This window comes from Heterodontus francisci, chromosome 23, assembly GCF_036365525.1.
Source record: "Heterodontus francisci isolate sHetFra1 chromosome 23, sHetFra1.hap1, whole genome shotgun sequence".
NCBI classification, from domain to species: Eukaryota; Metazoa; Chordata; class Chondrichthyes; order Heterodontiformes; family Heterodontidae; genus Heterodontus; species Heterodontus francisci.
The window spans coordinates 19,985,725-20,011,813 of NC_090393.1; the positions used below are offsets into that span (position 1 = coordinate 19,985,725).

The following is a 26,089-nucleotide window of genomic DNA, read 5'->3' on the forward strand; positions in this document are numbered from 1 at the left end:
CAGCATTTCACCCTCACCGTGGACTGTCGGAACTAAGGGGTTGTCCTCTGCTATGTTTTATCTATTGGATGAATCTATGTAAATTACGGTCTGATACAAACACACATGAAATGCTATGTTTTAGAGTAGAATGATTTTAAGTGATGTTGCGGTTTTGCTCGGTAATAGTTACACTTTGTATATGTATCAATGTATTAGATTAGAACTAAGTTGTGGACTTTGTGTTTAGAACCAGGTTGTTAGATGTGAAATGTATATTTGTATACTGTAGTGGGGAGATGGTGGGAGACGGTGTTTACTGTAAGAACAATAGCAGAAATAGCTTTGCTATGAGATCGGATGTCTTGACAACTCCCCATTCTGCATTTCAATCAAGACAGACAGTCACAATAAAGGATAGGCTTGTAGGCCCCACAAGGATGATAATGCAAATAAAGATATTCAGAGACCATTCAAGACTGGAACATTGATGAGGACAGCAAACATTCCCCATTGTGTGACAATGATTTAGGCCATCAAGCTCTCTGCGGAGACAATGTACAGAGGGTAGGATCATATCTGCTGTAATCTGACTGTTATAAACTAATCAAGAAGAGATAATGTATAGAAGGTAAGGTCATACCTGACTAATCAAAAGGGTTAAGGTGGACTGTATCCTAATATGGAAGGAAGGCACCCTTGGAGGGAACCATAAATGGCAGGTGATGGGACAACTCGGGGGCGCACCAATTTAAGGAACCAACCTACAGTGAACAGAACACCCTACAGTTAACAGAACACCTCAAGAAAGAAGATGGTGCTACAGCAGCTTGGAAAGCAAGGACCGAGAACACCCTACACTGCTGTATGCCAACTGCTGTTGGTTAAGTATTGCTGGTATATTCTTGCTGTACTTAATAAACTCTCTATCTTGATTAAGAAAACAAAGTTTGTACCTTGTGGGTCAAAAGCTAATCAACATCCTACCTAAACACACAAAAATCTTACACACTTCACAGATGCTGCCTGACCTACTGAGTATGTCCAGCTTATCTGTTTTTATTGAAGATTTCCAAGATCTGCAATATTTTGCATTTGTATTTCACTTGCTGTCTGGTTTAGAATTGGCAAACAGTAATTTTATGTTAAAAGTTTGAATCTAACAGTATTCTTTTCCAATTTTTTCCTGAAACAGCTTGAAGTGACTGATGACCTGGATGAACGCAGACTTATTCGTTCCACTATATGTGAACTGAGGAGGAAAGAACTGAAAGGAATGGAAGAAGCACTATCTTCCAAACGTTTTCGTTCTGAAAGAACAAATGAACACCTTGAAAACAAAGAGAATTGTCTACGGTAAGGTTATATGCAGTACGGCAGTGAGTTTAATTACCAGTGGCTTAAATGAACACTGGTTCAATAGGAAAGGAAATGTATACTGGTGCTCGTTGTATAGGGAAACTTCCTCCTGGTCTTTCTGATACAAAATATCTGGTACAAAATGTTTATTTCATTAGTACAGTTCCCTGATAGCTCAACAGGGAAACTTACTCCTCGATGCGAACCTAGGCCATATAGATAAGTAATCCCCCAGATTCAAACACTGATTCTGTGCCTCGTTATTGTTACCTCAGCTGGAGCATTAGTGGAAGCACCACATTTCGTCTGTGTGCCTCTTGATTAGGGAGACAGAAAATCAATCTGTGATCGTTGCTGAAAATTGCGCCTTTGTGGTTGTTGTGTGAGGACAAAATTGGACTCAATATGATTTCTGTAGTCAAACTGCTTGTGTGGGCTTATGCACGAAGAATGGCCACTCAGATGAGCTATTGAAGAACAGCAAGCTGGAAAGAATTACTGCTGTTCATAACACCTTGTTAGAGGGGACTTTTAACCTGTGGGTTACTAACAATAATGATAAATAGACTTCAAAAGCAAGATTTCTGGAATAAAGAAATGCAGAGATGCCAAAGGATCCTTGATTCAAAGGTCAGACCTCATTTTGTTACAAAAAATCAAATCCTTTTTTGGGACCAAGTGAAAGCATATGAATCATGGTTAACACAGCACCACACAGCAGTGGTAACACAGACTTTTCAAAATGCTAAAAGAAGTTAGTGAGGAACAAAAACAGTGCCACTGTTTTAAAAGTTACCAGCTGTAACCAGCTGAGCTCAAGTTAAGTTTTCTTATAAATTCCAGAAAAATGTTGCTGCAGTTTGAGTTAGTAGAAGGGTTTATAAGACCTTACAACAGTTGTAATTTTCAGAACAAATCTCATCTCTCTGCTTTCCGATCTTAAGTACACATTCTTCATGAATAAACCGAGAGAGTCCATGTCGGATACAGATTGTTATGTTTGGGAGGAGACAAATTGACTCTTTAACTCATGCCTTTTGTGAAGATGCTGACAAATGTTACACAGTGGTCCAAGGGGTTAAAAGTGGACAAAATTGTAATCCTTGTTGTTTTAATTCTGTTTGCTTGTTCAAATCTGAGATTTTGCCAAAGATAGAGCAGTCACTTTTCAAGTGCTACAAAACAGCGTTTGGCAGAGAACGTAAAAGTGACATAAATTGCAAACATCTGTGCTCTAGAAAAGATATACTATATGATCAATGCATGAACTCTTGCACTGACTTGAGAAACACTCCAACATTTTTTCTGGAATTTGTAAGCAGGATATTTAACTTGGGGCTAGGCTGGCTACAGCTGGTCGCTCCTGGTTTTGCAGCCTTGAGTATTATATTTTATTTCTTTCAAATTCTTGAAGTGGAAGAAAAGAAAATACATTTGAATTAGTATTAGAAATAAGAGTATTAAACTTGCTTGTAAAATGGCTACAAAACTTTCATTTTTAATGTGTGTGCAATACTTCAGATGAGAGACTAGGAAGGTATTTTAAAAGGGCAGGAAATAGGACACAGCAGGATTAGAGGAGAGATATACATGAAGCCAGAGTGCAGCCACTCTGCCTACTCATGCTGGCATGAATCTTGAATGAAATTGATTCGATCACAGTTGCACTGGATGTTGTTTATGATCTTGACCATGACAAGCATGGGACTAAGAAACAGAAGCTGTATGGGTAGGAGCTGGAATGTGAGGGTTTTGGGGGAGCAGGCAGTGTGCTTCATGGACAACATCTTTAGTGAGTTTGGAGGGCAGTTCTGGTGGTGGGGGGATCTCAAGTAAGGAAAAGATGGGGGGATGCCATCAAGAAAGAGGAGGAGTAAAAGAGAACAGATGAACAACAAATGATTTTGATCTTGGACATGGAAGTCCATGTTCATGAGCAATCAGAGGAGACTGCTCATTGTGGAGTCTAAAAGATGGCGGTGAGTAGTTTTGCAGGAATTTGATTGAGGCATCATTGGTGGAAGGTCAGTCAAGAGAAGTTTGCATGCTGGAGAGCACATCAGGGAGCTGGGGTGTAGTTTTTCTAAGAGGTTGAAAGTGATTTGTGGAGGGTTTGGGGGCAGATCCAGGAATACATAGAATGCGTGATATCAGGAAGTGATCAAGAAAATTCTGTTTATGATAGAGATTGAGGTCTTAAGGCCATGTGAGATGGCAAGGGTGGGGATAGAAGTGATGCTGATTGTGGTGGAGGATGAGCTGAGGGAGAAGTTGAAATAATCATAAAGTGTGGTAAAAATGTAAGAAATACTAAATGTATTCAAATTTAGGGGGCCCTGGGGTGGCAGTGGCACAGATTAATTTTGTGGGCGCTAGAGGAGCACTTCTGCACCTCCAGGACCCACAAAAATACTTTGATATTTATCTTTGGTGGGCTTCTTTTGTTCCATCATCCATGGAAATGATTAGAGCATGCACTGTACAGGCTCCAACCAGCTCTGACCTAAAATGGTAATTATGATATAAATAGAACCACGATTTCCATATTAAAAGGGACCTATCGTCTACAACAGGTGCTTTAGACACATAATGGTAGGCGTCTTTCAAAATTGAGCCACCCACTTCACTGGTGTTCATAGGATGGTAAGGCTACTGACCCCAGGGGTAAAGTAAAAAAGGAAATTAGAAAAGCAAAGAGAGGACATGAAAAATTATTGGCAGGTAAAATCAAGGAAAATTCAAAGATGTTTTATCAGTACATTAAGAGCAAGAGGATAACTTAGGAAAGGGTAAGGTCTATCAAAGATGTACAAGGGAACTTATGTGTGGATGCAGAAGATGTGTGCAGGGTTCTTGATGAGTTTTTTTTGTCTCTTTCGACACAAAGGAGAGGGTTGATGTAGACATTGTAGTTAAAGAGGAGTAGTGTGAAATATTAGATATGATAAGCATAATGAGAAAGGAAGCACTAGAGGGTCTGACATCCTTGAAAGTGGATAAATCGCCAGGTCCGGATGGATGGCATCCCAGGTTGTTAAAGGAAGCCAGGGAGGAAATAGCGGATGTGTTGAGGATCATCTTCAAATCCTCACTAGATACAGGAGAGGTACCAGACAGTTGGAGGTCTGCAAACATTGTACCATTGTTTGAAAAGGTGCGAAGGATAGGCCAGATAATTATAGACAGGTCAATCTGATCTCGGTGGTGGGTAAATTGTTAGAATCTATTCTGAGGGACAGGATAAACTGCCACTTAGAAAGGCACGGATATCAGGGATAGACAGCATGGATTTGTTAAGAGAAGGTTATGTCTTACTAACTTAATTGAGTTTTTTGAGGAAGTAACAAGAAGGGTTGATGAGGGAAGTGCAGTGGATGTGGTCTACATGGACTTTAGTAAGGTTAATGATTTGGACTTAAATGTGGGAGGCATGATTGGGAAATTTGCAGATGACACAAAAATTGGCCATGTAGTTAGCAGTGAAGAGGACAGCCGTAGACTCTAGAATAATATCAATGGTTTGGTTGAGTGAGTGGGAAAGTGGCAAATGGAATTCAATCCAGGGAAGTGTGAATTAATGTATTTGGGGAGGGCCAATAAAGTGAGGGAATACACGATAAACGGGAGGATACGGAGAAGGGTAGAAGAAGTGAGAGACCTTGGAGTGTATGTCCACAGGTCCCTGAAGGTGGCAGGATAGGTAGATAGTGGTGAAGAAGGCATATGGAATGCTTTCCTTTATTGGCCGAGGTATAGCATACAAAAGCAGGGACATGATGCTGAAACTGTATAAAATGCTGGTTAGGCCACAGCTGGAGTATTGCATACAGTTCTGGTCACCACATTAGAGAAAGGACATAATTGTTCTGGAGAGAGTACCGTGGAGGTTTACAAGAATGTTGCCAGGGCTTGAAAGTTGCAGCTATGAGGAAAGATTGGATAGGCTAGGGTTGTTTTCCCTCGAACTGAGGAGGCTGAGGGGAGACTGAATTGAGGTGTACAAAATTATGAGGGGCCTAGATAGAGTGGAAAGAATGGACCTGTTTCCCCTGGCGGAGAGGTCAGTTACCAGGGGGCACAGATTTAAGGTGATTGGTAGAAGGATTAGAGGGGACATGAGGAAAATCTTTTTCACCCTGAGGATGGTGGGTGTCTGGAATTCACTGCTAGGAACGGTGGTGGAGGCAGAAACTGTCAATTCTTTTAAAAGGTATCTGGACATGCACGTGAAGTGCTGTAACCGGCAAGGCTGTGGACCAGGTGCTGAAAAGTGGGATTAGATTGGGCGGCTAGTTTTTTCGGCCAGCATGGACATGATGGGCTGAATGGCTTCCTTCTGTGCCATAATTTTTCTATAGTTCTAATCCTGGCCTCTAACTCCCATGTCTTTCCTTTTACTTGGTCTTACCAGCCATTTATATTACGCTATACCAACAGTTTTGAAATTTCAAACTAAGTTTTCCAGTTTTCTTATCAAGCTAAGCTTTCTATTTAAACTGCTAGGAAACATCTCTTTCCTTTCTGAGGTTGATGGTTGAAATAGAAAGAGACAAATGGAGATGTATGTTGAAAAAATCTAAGCAACAGGCTTTGGACAGAAACAGAGAGGAGAGATAGAAAAAATGCACAAAGACATCTCAACAGATAGCGATCAACAGTAACATCTTGCATTTATACAGCGCCTTTAACATAGTAAAACAGTCTCAAGGCACTTTATAAGAGTTATCAAATAAAATTTGACATTATGCCACTTTAAGGAGCTATTGTCACAACTTGGTCAAAGAGGTAGATTTTAAATGGCATCTTAAAGGAGAAGAGAGAGGCGGAGAGATTTAGGGAAGGAATTATAGAGCTAAGGGCCCTGGCAGCTGCAGGCAAGGCCGCCAGTGTTGGGGCAATTAAAGTCAGAGATGCGCAGGAGACCAGTATTGAAGGAATGCAGATATTTAAGGGTTGTAGGGCTGGAGGAGTTTACAGTGATAGGGAGGGGTGAGGTCATGGAGGGATTTGAAAACCAGATGAGAATTTTAAGATCAAGGCATTGCTAGACTTGGAGCCAATGTAGTTCAGCGAATATAGAAGTGATGGGTGAGTAGAATATGGTACGAGTTAAAACACAGGCAGCAGAGTTTTGGAAGAGCTCAAGTTTATGGAGGACGGAAGATGGGATGTTGGACAGGAGAGCATTGGAATAGTCAAATCTAGAGGTAGCAAAGGCATGGATCTGGGTTTCAGCAGCAGATGAGCTGAAGTAGGGGCTGAATTAGGTGATTATAGATCTGGATGTAGGTGGTTTTGGTGATGGCATGGCTACATGGTCGAATGCTCATCTCTGGATCAAGTGTGACACCAAAGTTCAGATGATGTAGCCAAGGGGCAGTATGTAGATGAGAAATGGGTAGGGGCCAAGGGTAGATTCTCGGCAAGCTCCAGAGTTAATAAGCTTCCAGAGCTGGAAGAGAAGCCTTTGCAGGAGATTCTTTGGCTATGGCTGGATAGATAAGAATGAAACCAAATGAGTGCAGTCGAACACAGCTGGATGATGGAGGAGAGGTGTTGGAGGAGGATGATGTGCTCAACCATGTCTAAGGCTGCAGACAGGTTGAGAAAGAGAAAGATGGATTGTTTACCATGGTCACAGACACAGGATGACATTTGTGACTGAGTGACTTTGAGTTTCAGTACTATGGCAGGGGCAAAGAGAAGGAATGATAATCAGAAACATTCAAGCGCCAGAGAGGTAAAAGGCATGGACAAATGCGGATTAATTAAAGAAACCCAGCATGGGTTTCTTAAGGGAAAATCATGTTTAACTAACTTGCTGGACCTTTTTACGAGGAACAGAGAGGGTTGATGAGGTCAGTGCAGTTGATATGGCGTACATGGACTTCCAAAAGGCGTTTGATACAGTGCCACGCAACAGATTTATGAGCAAAGTTATAGCTCATGGAATAAACAGGACAGTAGCAACATGGATACAGATTGGCTGAGTGACAGGCAACAAAGAGGAATGGTTAATGGATGTTTTTTGGGCTGGGGGAAGGTATGTAGAGGAGTTCTCAAGGGGTCAGTGTTGCGACCCTTGCTTTTCACGATATATATGAATGACCTAGACCTTGGTGTACAGGGCACAATTTCAAAGTTTGTGGATGATACGAAACTTGGAAGCATTGTGAACTGTGAGGAGGATAGTGTAGAACTTGAAGAGGACATAGACAAGTTGGTGGAATGGGCAGACAGGTGGCAGATGAAGTTTAGTGTGAAGAAATGTGAAGAAATTATACATTTTGGTAGGAAGAATATGGAAAGGCAATATAAAATAAAGGGTACAATTCTAAAGGGGGTGCAGGAGCAGAGGGACCTGGTGCATAAGTCATTGAAAGTGGAAGGACAGGTTGAGAGAGTAGTTAATAAAGCATACTGTATCCTGAGCTTTATTAAATAGGAGCATAGAGTACAAGAGCAAGGAAGGTATGTTGAATGTGTATAAGACACGAGTTCGGCCTCAGCTGGAGTCCAATTCTAGGCGCCGTGCTTTAGGAAGGATGTGAAGGCATTAGAGAGGGTGCAGAAAAGATTCATGAGCATGGTTCCAGGGATGAGGAATTTCAGTTATGAAGATAGATCAGAGAAGTTGGGACTGTTTTCTTTGGAGAAGAGAAGGCTGAGAGGAGGTTTGATAGCGGAATTTAAAATCATGAGGGGTCTGAACAGAGTAGATAGAGAGAAACTGTTTCACTCGTGAAATGATCAAGAATGAGAGGGCACAGATTTAAAGTAAAAGAAATTTGAGGAAAAACTTTTTCACGCAGCGAGCAGATCTTAACTTGAAAGTGTGGTGAAGGCAGGTTCAATTGAAGCATTCAAAAGGGAATTAGACAGTTATATGAAGAGGAAGAATGTGCAGGGTTACGGGGCGGGGGAGTGGCACTAGGTCAAATGCTCATTAGGAAAGCTGGTGCAGACACGATGGGCTGATGGCCTCCTTGGGCACCGTAACAATTCTGTGATTCTGTGATATCAGAGGAGAAACAAACGAACCGAAAAGATCTCAAAATGAAGGAGAAAATGCTGCTGCAGGAGACAGATCAGCACTGAGTGACATCAGGGAGAAGAGGCACCAATATTGAACAAGCCGAGAATTCATGCAGAGATCAGGGGATGGGGATGTGGGCCACAGACCAGGGCACAGAAAAAGATGTCTGATGAAGCAAAATCAGATACGTGAAGGTGGACAGAGACAGATGTATGTTAACCTCGAATCTACAAAGAGGGATGTACACAAAGGTCAAGGCGCACAAGATTCACAGTGTTCTAAGAAATCTACGAGTAGCATATTAAAAGTCTACATATTACATGTACCTGCTGTAAGCATCACATATTAGCACATGCCTTGATTCATTGAGAAATGTGATGGAGATCTGCTGACCTATATATCCTGTGAACCAGATGCATAATAATGTTTTAATTTCTCTCTTTCTGAATGTGTTTTGACAGATCTCTCAGACAGGAAGAGGATCAGAAAGGGGCACTGGATATCCTTTCAGGGAAACTGGAATCTATTCATGACATTGATGAGTTAACGACCTTGGTGAGCAGCATTATTTCTTTGAAGACAGTCTGTTGATAATATATGCAGCTTCTCTCTCGCCATAGTATTCCAACATATTAGCTGAGCATTTAAAAGACCGAGCTTCTCCATCTTCAGGACCATACATTATTGACACTCATTAGTATAAATACCACTTTAATTCTACTAGCAACTGCCTATGTAAGTTTTTTGGCTTTCCTCAACCTTTCAAGAAGCCAGTTGGTCTGCATTGGTCAGGTAATAAAAATTATACTTGATCTATTTGCAACACAAGTGGACGAGATCAGATTTCTAATTTGTCTGCCAAGGGGACCAGACACACCCAACAGTTTGGAAAGTATATTTTGATCCAGTTGTTGTCAGGCAGGCTACAGAATTCAGAAAAGACACAGTGCTAACAGAGGGCTGTCTGTTTCTTCCTTGAACACAGGCCCAGCCGGTCCCCGTCCACCACCACCCTCCTCCACCTGGTTGAACTTGTTCTCACATTGAACAACTTTTCCTTCAACTCCACTCACTTTCCCCAAATAAAAAGGGTTCCTATGGGTCCTAGTTTGCCTGTCTTTTTGTGGGGTATGTTGAACATTCCCTGTTCCAGTCCTACTCAGGACCCCTCCCCCAACTCTTTTTCCAGTACATTGATGACTGTATCGGTGCTGTTTCCTGCTCTCGCCCTGAATTGGAAAACTTCATCAATTCTGCTTCCAATTTCACCCTTCTCTTAACTTCACATGGTCTATGTCTGGGGATAGGTTGTCCACTCATATTCATTATAAACCCACTGACTCCCACAGCTACCTTGACTACACTTCCTCACACCTTGCCTCCTGTAAGGACTCCATTCCATTCTCCCAGTTTCTCCGCCTCCGTCACATCTGTTCTGCTGTTGCAACCTTTCACAACAGCACTTCTGATATGTCTTCCTTTATCCTCAACTGAGGATTCCCCCGCACTGTGGTTGACAGAGCCCTCGACCATGTCCATCCAACCCGTTTCTGTACTTCTGCCCTCACTCCTTTCCCTCCCTGCCCAGAACTACGACAGAGTTCCCCTTGTCCTCACTTTCCATCCCACCATAGAGTAGAATCATAGAAAGTTTAAGGCACAGAAAGAGGCCACTTGTCCCATTGTGTTTGTGCCAGCCGAGAAAAGATCCACTTATTCTAATCCCACTTCCAGCATTTGGTCTGTAGCCCTGCAGCTTACTGCACTTGAGGTGCATATCCTGACTCCTTTTGAATGAGTTGAAGGTCTCTGCCTCAAATACCCTTTCAGGCAGTGAGTTCCAGACCATAACCACCCTCTGGGTGAAAAAGTTTTTCCTCATCTCTCCTCTAATTCTTCTACCAATCACTTTAAATCTATGCCCCCTCGTCACTGACCTCTCTGCTAAGGTGACTAGACCCTTCACCTCCACTCTATCCAGACCCCTCAAAATGTTGTACATTTCAATCAGATCTCCCCTCAGCCTTCTCTTTTCCAAGGAGAACAAACCCAGCCTGTCCAATCTTTCCTCATAGCTACATTTTTCCAGTCCTGGCAACATCCTCATAAATCTCCTTTGTACCCTCTCTAGTGCAATTACATCCTTTCTGTAAAGAGGTGACCAGAACTGCACAAGTACTGAAGTTGTGGCCTAACCAATGAGTTATACAGTTCCAGCATAATCTCCCTGCTGTTGTATTCTATACATCGGCTAATAAAGAAAAGGATTCCATATGCCTTCTTAACCACCTTATCGACCTGTCTACCTTCAGGGATCTGTGGACATTCACTCCAAGGTTCCTTACTTTCTCTAGACTTCTCAGTGTTTTCCCATTCATCGTGCATTCCTTTGCCTTGTTTGACCTCACCAAATGCATCACCTCACACTTCTCCAAGTTGAATTCCATTTGCCACTTTTATGCCCATCTGACCAGACCATCAATATCTTCTTGCAGCCTACAGCTATCCTCCCTGCTACCTACCACATAGCCAATTTTTGTGTTCTCCGCAAACTTCTTGATCATGCCCCCTACATTTATGTCCAAATCGTTAATATACACCACAAAAAGCAGAGGACCCAGTACTGAGCCCTGCGGAATGCCACTGGAACAGCCCTCCAGTCGCTAAAACAGCCGTCAACAATTACCCTTTGTTTCCTGCCACTGAGCCAATTTTGTATCCATCTTGCTGCATTTCTCTGGATCCCATGGGATTTTATTTTTTTAACCAGTCTGCCATGTGGGACCTTGTCAAAAGCCTTGCGAAAATCCATGTAGACCACATCAACTGCACTACCCTCATCTATCTTCCTTGTTATTACTTCAAAAATGTGATCAAGTTGGTCAAACAAGATCTTCCCTTAACAAATCTATGCTGAGTATCCTTGATTAACCTGTACCTTTCTAAGTGACAGTTTATCTTGTCTCTCAGAATAGATTCTAATAATTTGCCCACTACTGAGGTTAGGCTGACTGGCCTGTAAGTATTCGGTCTATCCTTCGCTCCCTTTTTAAACAGAGGTACAATGTTAGCAATTCTCCAATCCTCCGGCACCACACCTGTATCCAGTGAGGACTGGAAAATGATGGTCAGACCCTCTGTTATTTCCTGTCTTGCTTCTTTTAACAGCCTAGGATACATTTCATCTGGCCCTGGTGATTTATCAACTTTCAAGGATGCTAATCCCATTAATACTTCCTCTCTCCCTATGTTTATCACATTCAATATTTCACACTCTTCCTCCTTAACTACAATATCTGCATCGTCCCCCTCTTTTGTGATGACGGACGCAAAGTATTCATTAAAAACCATACAAATATCTCCGCTCCTACACTAAGGATACCTTTTTGGTCTTTTATGGGCCCGACTCTCTCCTTAGTTATCCTCTTACTCTTAATGTATTTATAAAACATCTTTGGGTTCACCTTGATTTTGCTTGCCAATATTCTTTCCTGCCTTCTCTTTGCTTTCCTAATTTCCTTTTGATTTTACCCCTCCACTTTCTATACTCCTCTTGGCTTTCTGTAGTATTGAGTTCTCGGTGTCGGACATAAGCTTTCCTTTTCTGCCTTATCTTACTCTGTAAGCTCCTTGACATCCATGGGGCTCTAGATTTGGCTGCCTCACCCTTTTCTTTGTGGGAACATGTTTATCCTGAACCCCTCGAATCTCCCCTTTGAATGCCTCCCACTGTTCTGACACTGATTTACCTTCAGGTAGCTGTTTCCAGTCCACTTTCGCTAAATCACTCCTCAATTTAGTAAAATTGGCCTTGCCCCATTTGAGAACTCCAACTCCTATTCTATCTCTGTCCTTTTCCATAATTATGTTAAAACTGACTGAATTATGATCACTACCACCAAAATGCTCTCCCACTGCCATTCCTTCCACCTGCCCATCTTCATTTCCTGAAACTGCACCCTCTCTTGTTGGACTTGCTACATACTGGGCAAAAAAGTTCTCCTGAATGCACCTCAAAAATTCTGCTCCCTCAATTCCTTTCACTCTAAAACTATCCCTGTTAATATTGGGGTAATTAAAATCCCCTTTTATTACTGCCTTATTGTTCTTGCACTTCTTAGGGATTTGCCTACATACCTGCTCTTCTATCTCCCTCTGACTGTTTGGGGGTTTATAATACACTCCCAGCAGTATGATTGCCCATTTTTTGTTCCATAGCTGTATCCATATGGCCAATTTGATGAACCTTCCACATATCATCCCTCCTCACAGCTGTAATAGTTTCCTTGACCTAAATTGCCACTCCCCCTCCTTTCTTATCCCCCTCCCTGTCACGTCTGAAAACCCTGTAACCAGGAACGTTGAGCTGCCATGCCTGCCCCTCCTTAAGCCATGTTTCTGTAATAGCTATGATATCATACTGCCACGTGTCTGTCTGTGCCCTCAGCTCATCTGCTTCATTTGCTATACTCCTTGCATTAAAATAGATATTCTTGAGTACTGCCAAACTTTTTTTTTATTTTCTAACCCTCATTTCCTCTATCTTCCAGACTCATCTATTAATTTTCTGCCTTCCATTTTAATTTCTGATTTTGTCCCAGCTGAGTCTACCCTCAGGTCCCCATCCCCCAGCCAAACTAGTTTAAAGCCTCCCCAACAGCACTGGCAAAATGTCCCGCAAGGAATTCAGTCCCAGCTGTGTTCAGGTGCAACCTGTCCGGACTGTACAGGTCCCATCTCCCCAAGAGCCGGTCCCAAAGTCCCAGGAATCTGAAGCCCTCCCTCCTGCACCATCTTTCCTGCCACGCATTCATCTGTCTTATCCTTCTATTTCTATACTCACGCGCGCGGCACTGGGAGTAATCCGGAGATTACTACTTTTGAGGTCCTGCTTGCTAATTTCTTCCCTAGCTCCCTAAGTTCTGACTGCAAGACCACATCCCTGTTTCTGCTTTAGTCATTGGTTCCAATGTAGACCACAACTGCTGGCTGCTCACCCTCCCCCTTCAGGATGCTCTGCAGCCACTCAGTAACATCCTTGACCCTGGCACCAGGGAGGCAACCCACCATCCTGGATTCACGTCTGCGGCTACAGAAACGCCTCTCTGTTCCCCTGATTATTGAATCACCTATCACTATGGCTCTTCCAGTCTTCCCTGTCCCCCCCGTGCAGCTGAGCCACCCGTGGTGCCGTGGACTTGGCTCTGGCTGCATTCCCCAGGTGAAGCATCACTTTCCTTAGTATTCAGAACTGAATACCTGTTGGAGAGGGAGATGCACTCAGGAGTCTCCTGCACTACCTGCCTGATTCTTTTTGACCTTCTGGTGGTCACCCATTCCCTCTCTCCCTGCATACTCTTAAGCTGTGTGGTGATCACATGTATAAACATGCTATCCACGTAGCTCTCATCCTCATGAATGAACTGCAGTGTCACCAGCTGCCGCTCAAGTTCCAAAACCAGGAGCTCAAGCTGCTTCAATTGACGACACTTCCTGCACAAATCATTCTGCAGGATACGAGAAGCATCCTGGAGCTCCCATATAGCACAGGAAGTGTACTGTCGAGGTTGATGCAACCCTGCCATTCCTTTATTTATTAGTTGACCCTTTGCTGCTGCTAAAAAAAACCTTACCAATACTACAACAGCTTAGAATTATTAATAAAACCTTACTAGTGCTGATAAATCCTACTAAAAATCAGTACAGTTCACTCGTTAAAATGAACCTTAAAAACAAAACCAGTTACTCACTTGTTTCTTATTAGTAAGCTATTTACACGCACATCCTAATAGTACTGTACCAGCCCAGCAATTTACAGATACTCCCTAACAGCGGTTACTCAACAACCAATCACCTTACACCTTTCCTGTGATGTCACTGCTCACTTTGTTTTCAAACTCTGGCGCACCTGGACTCCTCTCCGCTGCTCTCCCAGAAGGTAAGTCTCCACATCCAAATCCACATCCAGCCTCCACATCCAAAGAATCACCCTCTGCCATTTTCGCCACCTCCAGCATGATGCCACCACCAAATATATCTTCCCCTCCCCTCCTTTGTCAGCATTCCTAAGGGACTGTTCCCTCTGCGACACCCTGATTCACTGCTCCATCACCCCTGACACCCCGTCCCCTTCCCATTGCACCTTCCCATGCAGTTGCAGGTGGTGTAATATCTGCCATTTTACCTCCTCTCTGCTCACCATCCAAGGCCCCAAACACTCCTTTCAGGTGAAGCAGTGATTTACTTGTACTTCTTTCAATTTACTAAACTGTATTCAGTGCACATAATGCAGTCCCCTCTGGTCTCCCCAATGTAAACACAGATTGGGTGACTGCTTTGCAGAACACCTCTGCTCAGTCCGCAAGCATGACCCAAAGCTTCCGGTTGCTTTCCATTTTAATTCACCACCCTGCTCCCACGCCCACATTTCTCTCCTGTGCCTGCTGCAGTGTTCCAGTGAAGTTCAACATAAGCTCAAGGAACAGCACTTCATCTTCTGATTAGGCATTCTACAGCCTTCTGGACTCAAAATTGAGTTCAACAATTTCAGACTATGACTGCCATTTTGATTGTTCTTTTTGAACCATGTGCCTGTCTTTAACTTGTTTTTCATATTTTTGCTTTCAGACAGAGCTGTTCGTTATTCTGCCATTAACACTCTCTGAACAAATGCTTTCTCTTTTACTATGACTAATACTACTCCCTTTGCCTTTTATTCCATGACATCTTTGTCATTGAATTTCTTCTGCCCTTTGCTCTATCACAGACCTTCCCTTTTGTTCTTCTCCCCACCGCCCCCTTCACTTGCTCAAAGCCTATTACACTTCTAACCTTTGCCAGTTTTGAAAGAAGGTCACAGACCTGAAACGTTAACTGTTTTTCTCTCTACAGATGCCGCCAGACCTGCTGAGTATTTCCAGCACTTCCTGCTTCTATTTCGGATTCCCAATTTGCAGTATTTTGCTTTTATTACAGTGCTAACACCACTGCTTTCAGAGAGCACATGGCGCTCACACTGCCAAGTTCCGAGAACGCAGTGCTCACGCTGCCAAGTTCAGTTAGGAAGGGGTAAGGCCCTGCAGGGATTTCAGTGTGAGGATGAGAATTTTAAAATCAAGGTGTTGGCGGACCATGAGCCAATGTAAGTCAACAAGCACAGGGGTGATGGATGAACAGGACTTCCTGTGAGTTAGGCTATGTGCAGCAGAGTTTTGGATGAGCTCAAGTTCATTGAAGGTGGAAGATGGGAGGCTGCCCAGGAGAACATTGGAATAGTTGAGCCTGGAAAATAACACACAAATGTAATGTCATGCATGTTGGTAGGATCAACACAGAATGCAGTCATTTTTCAAAACTTATTTATGCATTCTTGGGAGGCAGGCAAGGCCAGCATTTATTGCCCATTCCTTGTTGTCTTTGAGAATGTGGTGGTGAGCTGCGTTCTTGACTGCTGTAGTCAGTGTGGTGAAGGTGCTCAGAGTGCTGTGAGATAGGGAGTACCAGGATTTAGAACCATAGAATAATTATGGCACAGAAGGAGGCCATTTAGCCCATCGTGTCTGTGCCAGCCGAAATAACTAACCGCCCAATCTAATCCCACCTTCCAACACCTGGTCCATAGCCTCGCAGTTTACAGCACTTCAGGTGCATGTCCAGGTTCCTTCTAAATGAGTTGAGGGTTTCTGCCTCCACCACCTTTCCTGGCAGTGAATTCCAGACATCCACCACCCTCTGGGTGAAAAAAATTTTCCGCATGTCCCCTCTAATCCTTCTACCAATCACCTTAAATCTGTGCCCCCTGGTAATTGATCTCTGCGCTAGGGGAAACAGGTCCTATCAGTCCACTCTATCTAGGCCCCTCATAATTTTGTACTCCTCAATTAAGTCACCCCTCAGCCTCCTCTGTACTAAGGAAAACAACCCTAGCCTATCCAATCTTTCCTCATAGCTGCAACTTTCAAGTCCTGGCAACATTCTTGTAAATCTCCTCTGTACTCTCTCCAGAACACTTATATCCTTTCTCTAATGTGGTGACCAGAACTGTACGCAATGCTCCAGCTGCGGCCTAACCAGCATTTTATACATTTCCAGCATTACATCCCTGCTTTTGTATTCTATACCTCGGCCAATAAAGGAAAGCATTCCATATGCCTTCTTCACCACTCTACCTGTCCTGCCACTTTCAGGGACCTGTGGATATGGACTTCAAGGTCTCTCACTTCTTCTACTCCTCTCAGTATCCTCCCGATTATTGTGTAGTCCCTCACTTTGTTTGTCCTCCCCAAATGCATTCCCTCACATTTTTCTAGATTGAATTCCATTTGCCACTTTTCTGCCCACTCAACCAATCCATTGATAGCATTCTGGAGTCTACCTTCTTCACCATCAACTACAAGGCCAATTTTTGTGTCATCTGCAAATTTCCCAATCGTGCCTCCCACATTTAATTCCAAATTATTAATATATACCACAAACAGCAAGGGACCAAGCACTGAGCCCTGTGGAACGCCACTGGAAACCGCTTTCCATTCGCAAAAACATCCGTCGACTACTACCCTTTGTTTCCTGTCACTGAGCCAATTTTGGATCCTACCTGCCACCTTCCCTGTATCCCATGGGCTTTCATTTTACTGACCTGTCTGCCATGCGGGACCTTGTCAAATGCCTTACTAAAATCCATGTAGACCACATCCGCTGCACTACCTTCATCACTCCTCCTTGTTACTTCCTCAAAAAAATCAAGTTAGTAAGACATGACCTTTTCTTAACAAATCCATGCTGACTATCCCTGATTAATCCATGCCTTTCTAAGTGGCAGTTTATCCTGTCCCTCAGAATTGATTCTAATAGTTTACCCACCATCGAGGTCAGACTGACAAGCCTATTATTATTTGGCCTATCCCTCGCACCCTTTTTGATCCAGCAACAATGATGGAACGATGATATATGTCCAAATCAGGACGGTGTGACTTTGCGGGTAACTTGAAGGTAGAGGTGTTCCTATATACCTGCCACCCTTATTCTTCTCAGTAGTAAAATTTGTAAGTTTGTGAGGTGCTGTTGAAGAAACTTTGGCCAGCTGCTGCAGTGTATCTTGACAATAGTACACACTGTAGCCATTGTGCACCAGTGTGGAGGGAGTGAATGTTTGTAGATGGGGTGCCAATCAAGCAGGCTGCTTTGTCCTGGATGGTGTCGAGCTGCTTGAGTGTTGTTGGAGCTGCACCCATCCAGGCAAGTGGAGAGTATTCCATCACACTACTGACTTGTGCCTTGTCGATGGTGGACAGGCATTGGGAGTCAGCAGGTGAGTTACTCACCACAGAATATCTAACCTCTGAGCATGTGATTGGTCCAGTTAAGTTTCTGGTCAGTGGTGTCCTTAGGATGTTGATGGTAGGGAATTTGCTTATGGTAATGCCATTGAATGTCAAGGAGAGGTGGTTAGACGCTCTCTCTTGTTTGAGATGGTCGTTGCCCAGCACTTGTGTGGCATGAATTTTACTAGCCACTTATCAGCCAAGCCTGGATGTTGTTCAGGTTTTGATGCATGAGAGCATGGACTGTTGTATCATCTGAGGAATTGGAAATGAAACTGAACACTGTGCAGTTATCAGTGGATATGCCCTATTCTGACCCTAATGATAGAGGGAAAGTCATTGATGAAGCAGCTGAAGATGGAAGATGGTTGGGCTTAGGACACCTGAAGCGATGTCCTGGGGCTGAGAGAGTTGGTCTCCAACAACCACACCTATCTTCCTTTGTGCTAGAAATAACTCCAGTCAGAGTTTTATATTCTGATTCCCATTGACTTAAGTTTTACTCGGGCTCCTTGGTAAGCTCAGGTAACCTACCTGGGGCATATTGTGGGTCATGAGCGGGTGCTGCCCAGAGCAATGAAGGTGTGGGCATTGATGGATTATCCCGTGCTCACAACCAAACGGGAAATAATGCGATTTTTGGGAATGTGTGGGTTCTCCTGCAAGTTTGTCCCAATCTTCAGCACTATGGCCGCCACACTGACAGACTTGTTACAGAAAGGAGTGAAGGTAGTGTGATCAAGGAGGTGCCAAACAGCTTTCGAGAGGCTGAAAGTCATCTTAACCAATGAACCAGTGCTGGCAGCTCCAAATTTTTTAACAAACCATTTAAAATTACAGTCGATACAAGAGGCCTAGCGGTAGGTGCTGTCCTGCTCTAAGTTGATGAGTCAAGCATTGAGAGACTAGTTAGGTACTTCTCCAAAAAATTAAATAGACATCAAAAGAGATACTCTACTGTGGTGAAGGAAACTCTGGGACTGTTGCTGACTCTCAAGCACTTTGAAGTATATGTCTAAAATGGATATAGAGTGACCATAGCTTATATTGCCCACAATCCCTTGACATTTGTAGAGAAATTCAAAACCCAGAATGCAAGGCTATTTTGATGGAGCCTACTTTTGCAACCTCACCACCTAATGATTACCCACATTGCAGGGAAAAACAATGTGATAGCTGATACTTTATCCAAAGTCCAACTCAGCACAGAATCATCACAGAGGAAAACTTAGCCAGAGCATAGCTATGGCAGTGTAAGATCGATGAGTGAGTATTTGAGGATGAATATGTGTGTACAGTTTCTTTTTTTTATTTACAACCTTATAATTAAATACTCCTGTTGCCGCATTTCATTCCACGTGGTGTGGAGGTGTCATGAAAACACGCTATGTCAAATGATGACTTTTAATCCACTGGCTGGAAACGTGAATTGAATTTTTAAAAAGCAAACAAATAAAAGGTGACTCGATGCTAGCGGCTAAAGATGACCAACCCAATTTGCATCACTGTACTTTCCCCATTTATATCACTGAGATAGAAATGGATTGTCTGCACAGACCCATCAGAACAATGACCCGGAGAATCTGAGTGAACCACCTATCCTGTTCCCATTAGCAAGGCATCAAGGCCATTACCCGAATATTCAGCTGGTAGAGACGAACCACTCAAACCTAATCACTTGAACAATGGGACCCTAGCTGTGAGAAGGGAATTCCTAGACATGGACTGATTAAGTTGCAAGAGGGAATACACACTAGTAACCACCATACTTGAATCACTGGGTGACAGTCATGTGACAGGCCCACCCTCCATGTGCTTAAGCTGGTGTTGCCTCTGCAGCAGAGAGACAAGTAGCTAGACGCTGAAGAGAGAAGACTCAAGTGTGGTCCCTCCTTCCTTTCTCTCTCTCCAATCTGCCTTACAAGCTTTGAACCCTGCCTGCTGACTGTGATCACCCAGGGACACCCTGCTGCAGACAGAGACTCCTTGAAGGAAATCAACCACATTACTGTCTCCAGGAGAACCCCAAATCAGCGGTTTCACCTCCAAATCAGAAGCCTCAGGACCACCAAAAGCAAGTTGAACAACCACCAAGTTCAGCCTGAAGCCAGCCAAGGCACCAACCTTTATAGATGGTATACCCCAAGGCTCTGTATAATTGCAGTAAGACTTCTTCACTTTTGTACTCCAGTTTCTTTGTGATCAAGGCTAACATACCATTTGCTTTCCTGATTGCTTGCTTTATCTGCATGTTAGCTTCCTGTGATTCATGTACAAGGACACCCAGATCTCTCTCAATACCAACATTCCACATTCTCTCACCATTTAAAAATTATTCTGCTGTTCTATTATTCCTTCCAAAGAGGATAACTTCACATTTCTCCACATTATATTCTATTTGCTATGTGTTTGCACACTCATTTAACCTATCTAAATAATTTTGCAGCCTGTTTGCACCTTCCTCACAGCTTACTTTCCCACCTAAGTTTGTATCATCAGCAAATTTGGATACGTTACACTTTATCAAAGTTGATTTACTACTTACATTTCTATTCGTTTATCCACTCATTTGTTTAACCCAGCAACTGGATATCTCGCTGTCCACTGACTTTACTGATTGATTTTATTCTTCAAGTTTTGTTTTTAATTGAGATTACTTTGAGCTCCTCAATGCCTCTAGTTTTGAAGGCCATACAGAAAAAAATCCCAGTGCAATCCTTCGTTTTGCTGTACATAGGAACAGAAGTAGGTCATTTAGCCCCTTGAACCTGTTCTGCCATTCAGTGAGATCATAGATTTATGACCTAACTCCATATCCCTACCTTTGTCTCATATCCCTTAATACCTTTGGATAACAAAAATCTATCTACTATTGGCCACAGTACCCAAAACGCTAGAATGGAGTTAAACAGCTTGTGTTTCTGCTATCCAATGATCTCTGCTGGAAAATGTTTTTAATACTGGTTACAGTCGACTTAGCCAGACAGCAGTCTCTGTGCACGCTGTCTCGCACATGAAGAATACAGCTTTGTTTAGGTACTGGAGAGCATCTACACTAGTCCAGCTGCTTTCAGGAACAGAAAGGGAAATTTGAGAGGGAAATTAAATTTATTCTCTGTTATACCTCACCTTGCTCAGCAGTTAGCGATTCTTCCTCTGAAAATCATTAGCTTGCTCATGTCTGAGATGGGAACAAAGTGATAGCACAAATGCACATGAATAATCATTGGCAGATATATATCTGTATAATCCTGTGTTGAATGGTTCTGAAGTTCTATACAGGAAAACTCAATTTTATAAAGATTAGAATACTATCCTTTCGTATCTGGGTTTGCAACCTAGACAGAACAGATGAAAGTGCTCTCTCTGCCAGTAATGAAAGGAGTTTGAAGACACAATCAAGTTTCTTGAGGCATGAGTTCAAAGAACGAAACTTATCTTTATTCTGCCAATAGCAGGAGAAGAGTTGTTTACCTGCAGGTCTGCTATTCTGCATACTTTATACTCCCAAAGTAAACTTTTAAGTTCAGAGAAAGCATGTGCTTGCCCTTGGAAACTGACTTTTGTGTTGAGTGTGAATGAGCAGTATTTGGGAATAGCCTTGTTTATAAAAGTATCATCTAATCCAACTTGAATGACTGACTGACTGAGTTTCACTTCAGCTATCCTACCTGAAAGACCATTCAAAATACTACTCTAAACTGTCCATTCAGCAGTATATGTCTATACTCCCATTTTCTAGTGTTCCAGCTGCCAAAGTCCCACTCAGTATCCCCCCTTCCTTGACTTCCGTTTCCCTCTCTACCTTTTAAAAGCCATCTTTTTGACTAAGTTTTCAATCACCTGACTACATAGAATTACATACAAGCATATGAAAATGTTGGACAGGAAAAGATCAGCAGGTCCATCGAGCCCAGTGTTATCCAACCTTTTTGGCAGAGGGCCACATTGTGATTTTTGCTTGGCCCGGGAGGGCCGGTGAGCAAATTTCAAAAGATAAAGGCATTAAAAATTTATCTTACTAATAAAAACAGCAACAAATGTGCATTTTTGTGAAGAAGCTTTAAATGAGAATACTAATTTATTGACTTACTTTCTCGTCACTATATTGAAAACTGATTTAGAGACATACCTGGCATTGTTTTTGCTTTAATAAGTAGTCAATCTCTGCCTGCACACTTGATGTAGCGATGCAGAGTATTCTGGATCGATGTCCATCTTTCAGGAGAGACCTTGATCTCTCTCCCCGCGCTCTGTGTGTGTGTTTCGTTCCCTCTTCCCTCCCATTCCCCCAGGACTAGGGGACACAGATTGAAAGTTTTGTGCAAAGGATGCAGAGGAAATATGAGAAGCACTTTTTTACGCAGCGGGTGGTAATGACCTAGAACTTGCTGCTCACAAGGGTGGTGGAAGTGGAGGCGATCAAAAGGAAGTTGGATGGCCTCCTGAGAAAAATAGACTTGCAGAGCTCAGGGGATTGAACCAGGGAGTGGGACTGACTGCATAACTCCATGGAGAGCTGGCACGGGCTTGATGGACAGAATAGCCTCCTTCTGTGCCATAATTAAATGACTCTTTGACTCTCTCTGTCCCCTCTTACCCCTATCTCTCTCCTTCTCTCTCTCTCTCCCTCTCTGTCTCCCTCTCCCCCTGTCTCCCTCTCCTGCACTCTCTCTGTCCCTCTCCACCCCCCTCTCTCTGTATTCCCCCCCCCCACCCCGTGTCTCCAGTGTTCCCTGCTCTCTGCTCAGTGTTCCCCGCGTTCTCTGTGCGCCCTGTCTTTCTGTCCCCCTGTCTTTCTGTCCCCCTGTCTATCTGTCCGCCTGTCTCTCTATCCCCCCTCTCTCCTTTCTCCCCCTTTCTTTCTCTCTTCCCCTCTCTCTCTGTCCCCCCTCTCTGCACCCTCTCTCTCTGTCCCTGCCTCTTTCTCTCTGTCCCTCTCTTTCTCTGTGCCCCCTCTCTATCTCTCTCTCTGTCCCACCTCTCTCTCTCTCTCTCTCTGCCCCCCCCCCCCCCGTCCCCTCTCTCTCTGTTCCCCTCTCTCCCTGACTCTCCCCCTTGCTCTCCCTCTCGCCACCCTCTCTCTCTCCCACTCTCTTTCACACAGTTGCAGAGAGTGGCACACTCTTTGAAAGTTCTTTTAAAAATCTGTTCTTTTAAAAAGGATCGTTGTCAGTTTCAGAGCTGAAAAAAGCCCGCCAGAAAACCCCAAGTCTGTTGGAAAACGGCAGTTCCCGATGTCAGCGACTGAGAGCTGTGAAACTGACAACGATCATTTTTTGAAAGAACTGACTTTTCAAAGAACTTTAAAAGGGTGTTCCACTCTCTGCAATTAACCCCACTTGGTGTACTGTGAGCAGTTCTGGGCATCACACCTTAGGAAGGATATATTGGCCTTGGAGGGAGTGCAACGTAGGTTTACAAGAATGATACCTGGACTACAGGGGTTAAGTTACGAGGAGAGATTACACAAATTAGGCCTGTTTTGCTCGAATTTAGAAGGTTAAGGGGTGATCTGATTGAAGTCTTCAAGGTATTAACAGGAAAAGACAGGCTAGATAAAGATAAACTATTTCCACTGGTTGGAGATTCTAAAACTAGGGTGCATGGTCTAAAAATTAGGACCAGATCATTCAGGAGAGATGTTAGGAAGCACTTCTGCATGCAAAGGGTGGTAGAGGTTTGGAACTCGCTCCCACAAACAGCAGTTGAAGCTTGAACAGTTATGAATTTTAAATCTGAGATAGATAGATTTTTGTTAAGCATAGATATTAAGGGATATGGGCCAAAGGCAGGTATATGGAGTCAGGCCGCGGATCAGCCATGATCTCATTGAATGATGGGACAGGCTCAAGGGGCTGAATGGCCTACTCCTGTTCCTATCTTCCTATGTTCCTATAACTGTGTGAGAGTCAGCAGCTGTCACCTGTGAAACTGACAGCTCAATAGTTTAAAAGCCAGACTGACAAAGGGAAATTTCTCATCTCCAGTCACGGTGAGGATGAGGAATGGCCCCGGGAACAGTTTACACCTGTAGGCCAGATGGAAACGTTTGGCGGGCCTGATTCTGGCCTGCAGACCATATGTTGGACAACCTTGATCTAGCCTGTTCTATAGAGGTGTGATGCTTTATACGTCATGGTTAAGAATATAATGTGGAGAAATGTGAAGTTATCCTCTTTGGAAGGAAAAATAGAAAAGCAAGACTGGGGAATATTGGTATTCAGAGGGATCTGGGTGTCGTTGTACATGGATCACAGGAAGCTAACATGCAGATAAAGCAAGCAATTAGGAAAGCAAATAGTATGTTAGACTTTATCTCAAAGAAGTTGGAGTATAAGAGTGAAGAAGTCTTACTGCAATTATATAGAGCCTTGGTGAGATTACATCTGGACTACTGTGTACAGTTTTAACCTACCCACCCATCAGGGCCCATGTACCTTTTTGGGGGATGCAAACCGAAAAAAATGCCAATTAGGGAAAAAAGTCTGGAAAATTCAGCTCTGATTCCCCTAGACGATTGAAACTAGTTTCGAAGAAATTATAACACTGAAGCAGGTCATTCAGCTCAACCAGTACATTTCTGTGTTTTTCCTTCATGAGCTGTAGTCCTACTCCCATGTTCCCATATCCCTTTATCCTCCTTGCCTTCAACCACCCATCTAACCTATTCTTACAAAATGACATGGTCACTAATTCTAGTAGTGTGTTGCACAGCCTCACAACCCTTTTAAAAAATAATTATCCCACTACCTGCCCTAAATCGCTTGCATTTAATCATATATCTATGACCCCTCGCTCTAGAATTCCAAAGTGAAAAGTCTATTTTTATCTATTCTGTCCCATCCCTTCATCATTTTAAACAGCGCTCCCTCTTTCCTCGGTACCTGTTCCTTTTTATTTTCCCTTTGTAAAGCACTTGGAGATATTCTTTTATATTAAAGTTGTTATACAAATACAACTTTTGATGTTTTGGTCTACCTTGAAGTAATGTTCCAGACTTACCTAATCTCTTTCATTTAACCACTCTTTCTTTTATGATCTGAGAATGCATTGTTGCCTCCCACCTCTATACCTGCCTCCTTCAAAGCTCACTATTTAAATCTGTATAGTTCAGCTTCTATCCTCTTAACACCCACATGCTTAGGGCCAAAAGCATGAATGACATCCTCTAAGACTGGTGCATTATCCTTCTTTATCTGCCTCTACCTCGTACACTTGATACAGTTGACCAGATCATTCTTTTCAATGTGGTTGACTCTTAACTGCCCTCTGAAATGGCCTAGCAAGCCACTCAGTTGTGCCAAACCACTACGAAAAAGTCGAATAAGGATAAAGCCGGATGGACCATCTGACATCAACCTAGGTACCAGAAATGACAAAAACACACCCAGCCCAATCGACCATGCAAAGCGTTTCTCACTAACATCTGGGCACTTGTGTCAAAATTGGGAGAGTTGTCTCACAGACTAGTCAAGCAACATAGACCTTGACATGGATCTTTCAGTCAAGATCCCAATCTGCTCCATTACCATCCCTGCATATGTCCTGTACCACCGGCAGGATAGAGCCTCGAGAGGTGGCGGCACAGTGGTATATAGTTGGGAGGGAGTGGTCCTGGGATTCATCAACATTGACTCCAGACCCCATGAAGACTCATGGCAACAGGTCAAACATGGGCAAGGAAACCTCCTGCTGATACCACCTGCCCCACCTCACAAACTGATGAATCAGTGCTCCTCTATGTTGAACACCATTGAGCGTAGCAAGGCACTGTATGTACTCTGGGTGGGGGTCTTCAATATCCATCACAAAAAGTGGCTGGGTAACCCCACAACTGACCCCTCTTGCCAAGTCCCGAAGGACCTGTCTGCCAGCCTGGGCCTGCGGCAGCTGGAGAGAGAACCAACATGCGGGACAAAACTACTTGACTACTTCTTCACCAATCTACCTGTTGCAGATGCTTCTATCCATAACAGTGTTAGTAGGAGTGACCACCACACAGTCCTTCCGGAGCCAAAGTCCTGTCTTCACATTGAGGACACCCTCCATTGTGATGTGTGGCACTATCACTGTGCTAAATAGGATAGATTCAGAACAGATCTAGCAGCTCAAATCTGGGTATCCGTGAAGCGCTGTGGGCCATTATCAGCAGCAGCATTGTATTCCACCTCAACCTGTGGTCCGGCATATCCCTCCCTCTACCATTACCATCAAGCCCAGGAAGCAACCTTGGTTCAATGAGGAATGTTGGAGGGCTTGCCAGGAGCAGCATCAGACATCCATAAAAAGGAGGTGCCAACCTGGTGAAGTTACAACACAGGGTGACAGGCATACTAAACGGTGGAAGTAGCATTCTATAGACAGAGCTAAGTGATCCCACAACCAAAGGATC

General features: G+C 43.4%; 1 protein-coding gene across 7 annotated transcripts in view; it reads left to right on the forward strand.

The window, feature by feature from the left end:
- smtnb (smoothelin b) overlaps positions 1 to 26,089 on the forward strand; it is a 553,824-nt gene that overhangs the window by 145,944 nt on the left and 381,791 nt on the right. For all 7 annotated transcript variants that reach the window (XM_068054824.1, XM_068054826.1, XM_068054827.1 and 4 more), the window contains 2 exons: positions 1,175 to 1,335; positions 8,836 to 8,929. In XM_068054824.1, coding sequence (XP_067910925.1) covers positions 1,175 to 1,335; positions 8,836 to 8,929 — 255 coding nt within the window. The remainder of the gene's footprint in view (positions 1 to 1,174; positions 1,336 to 8,835; positions 8,930 to 26,089) is intronic.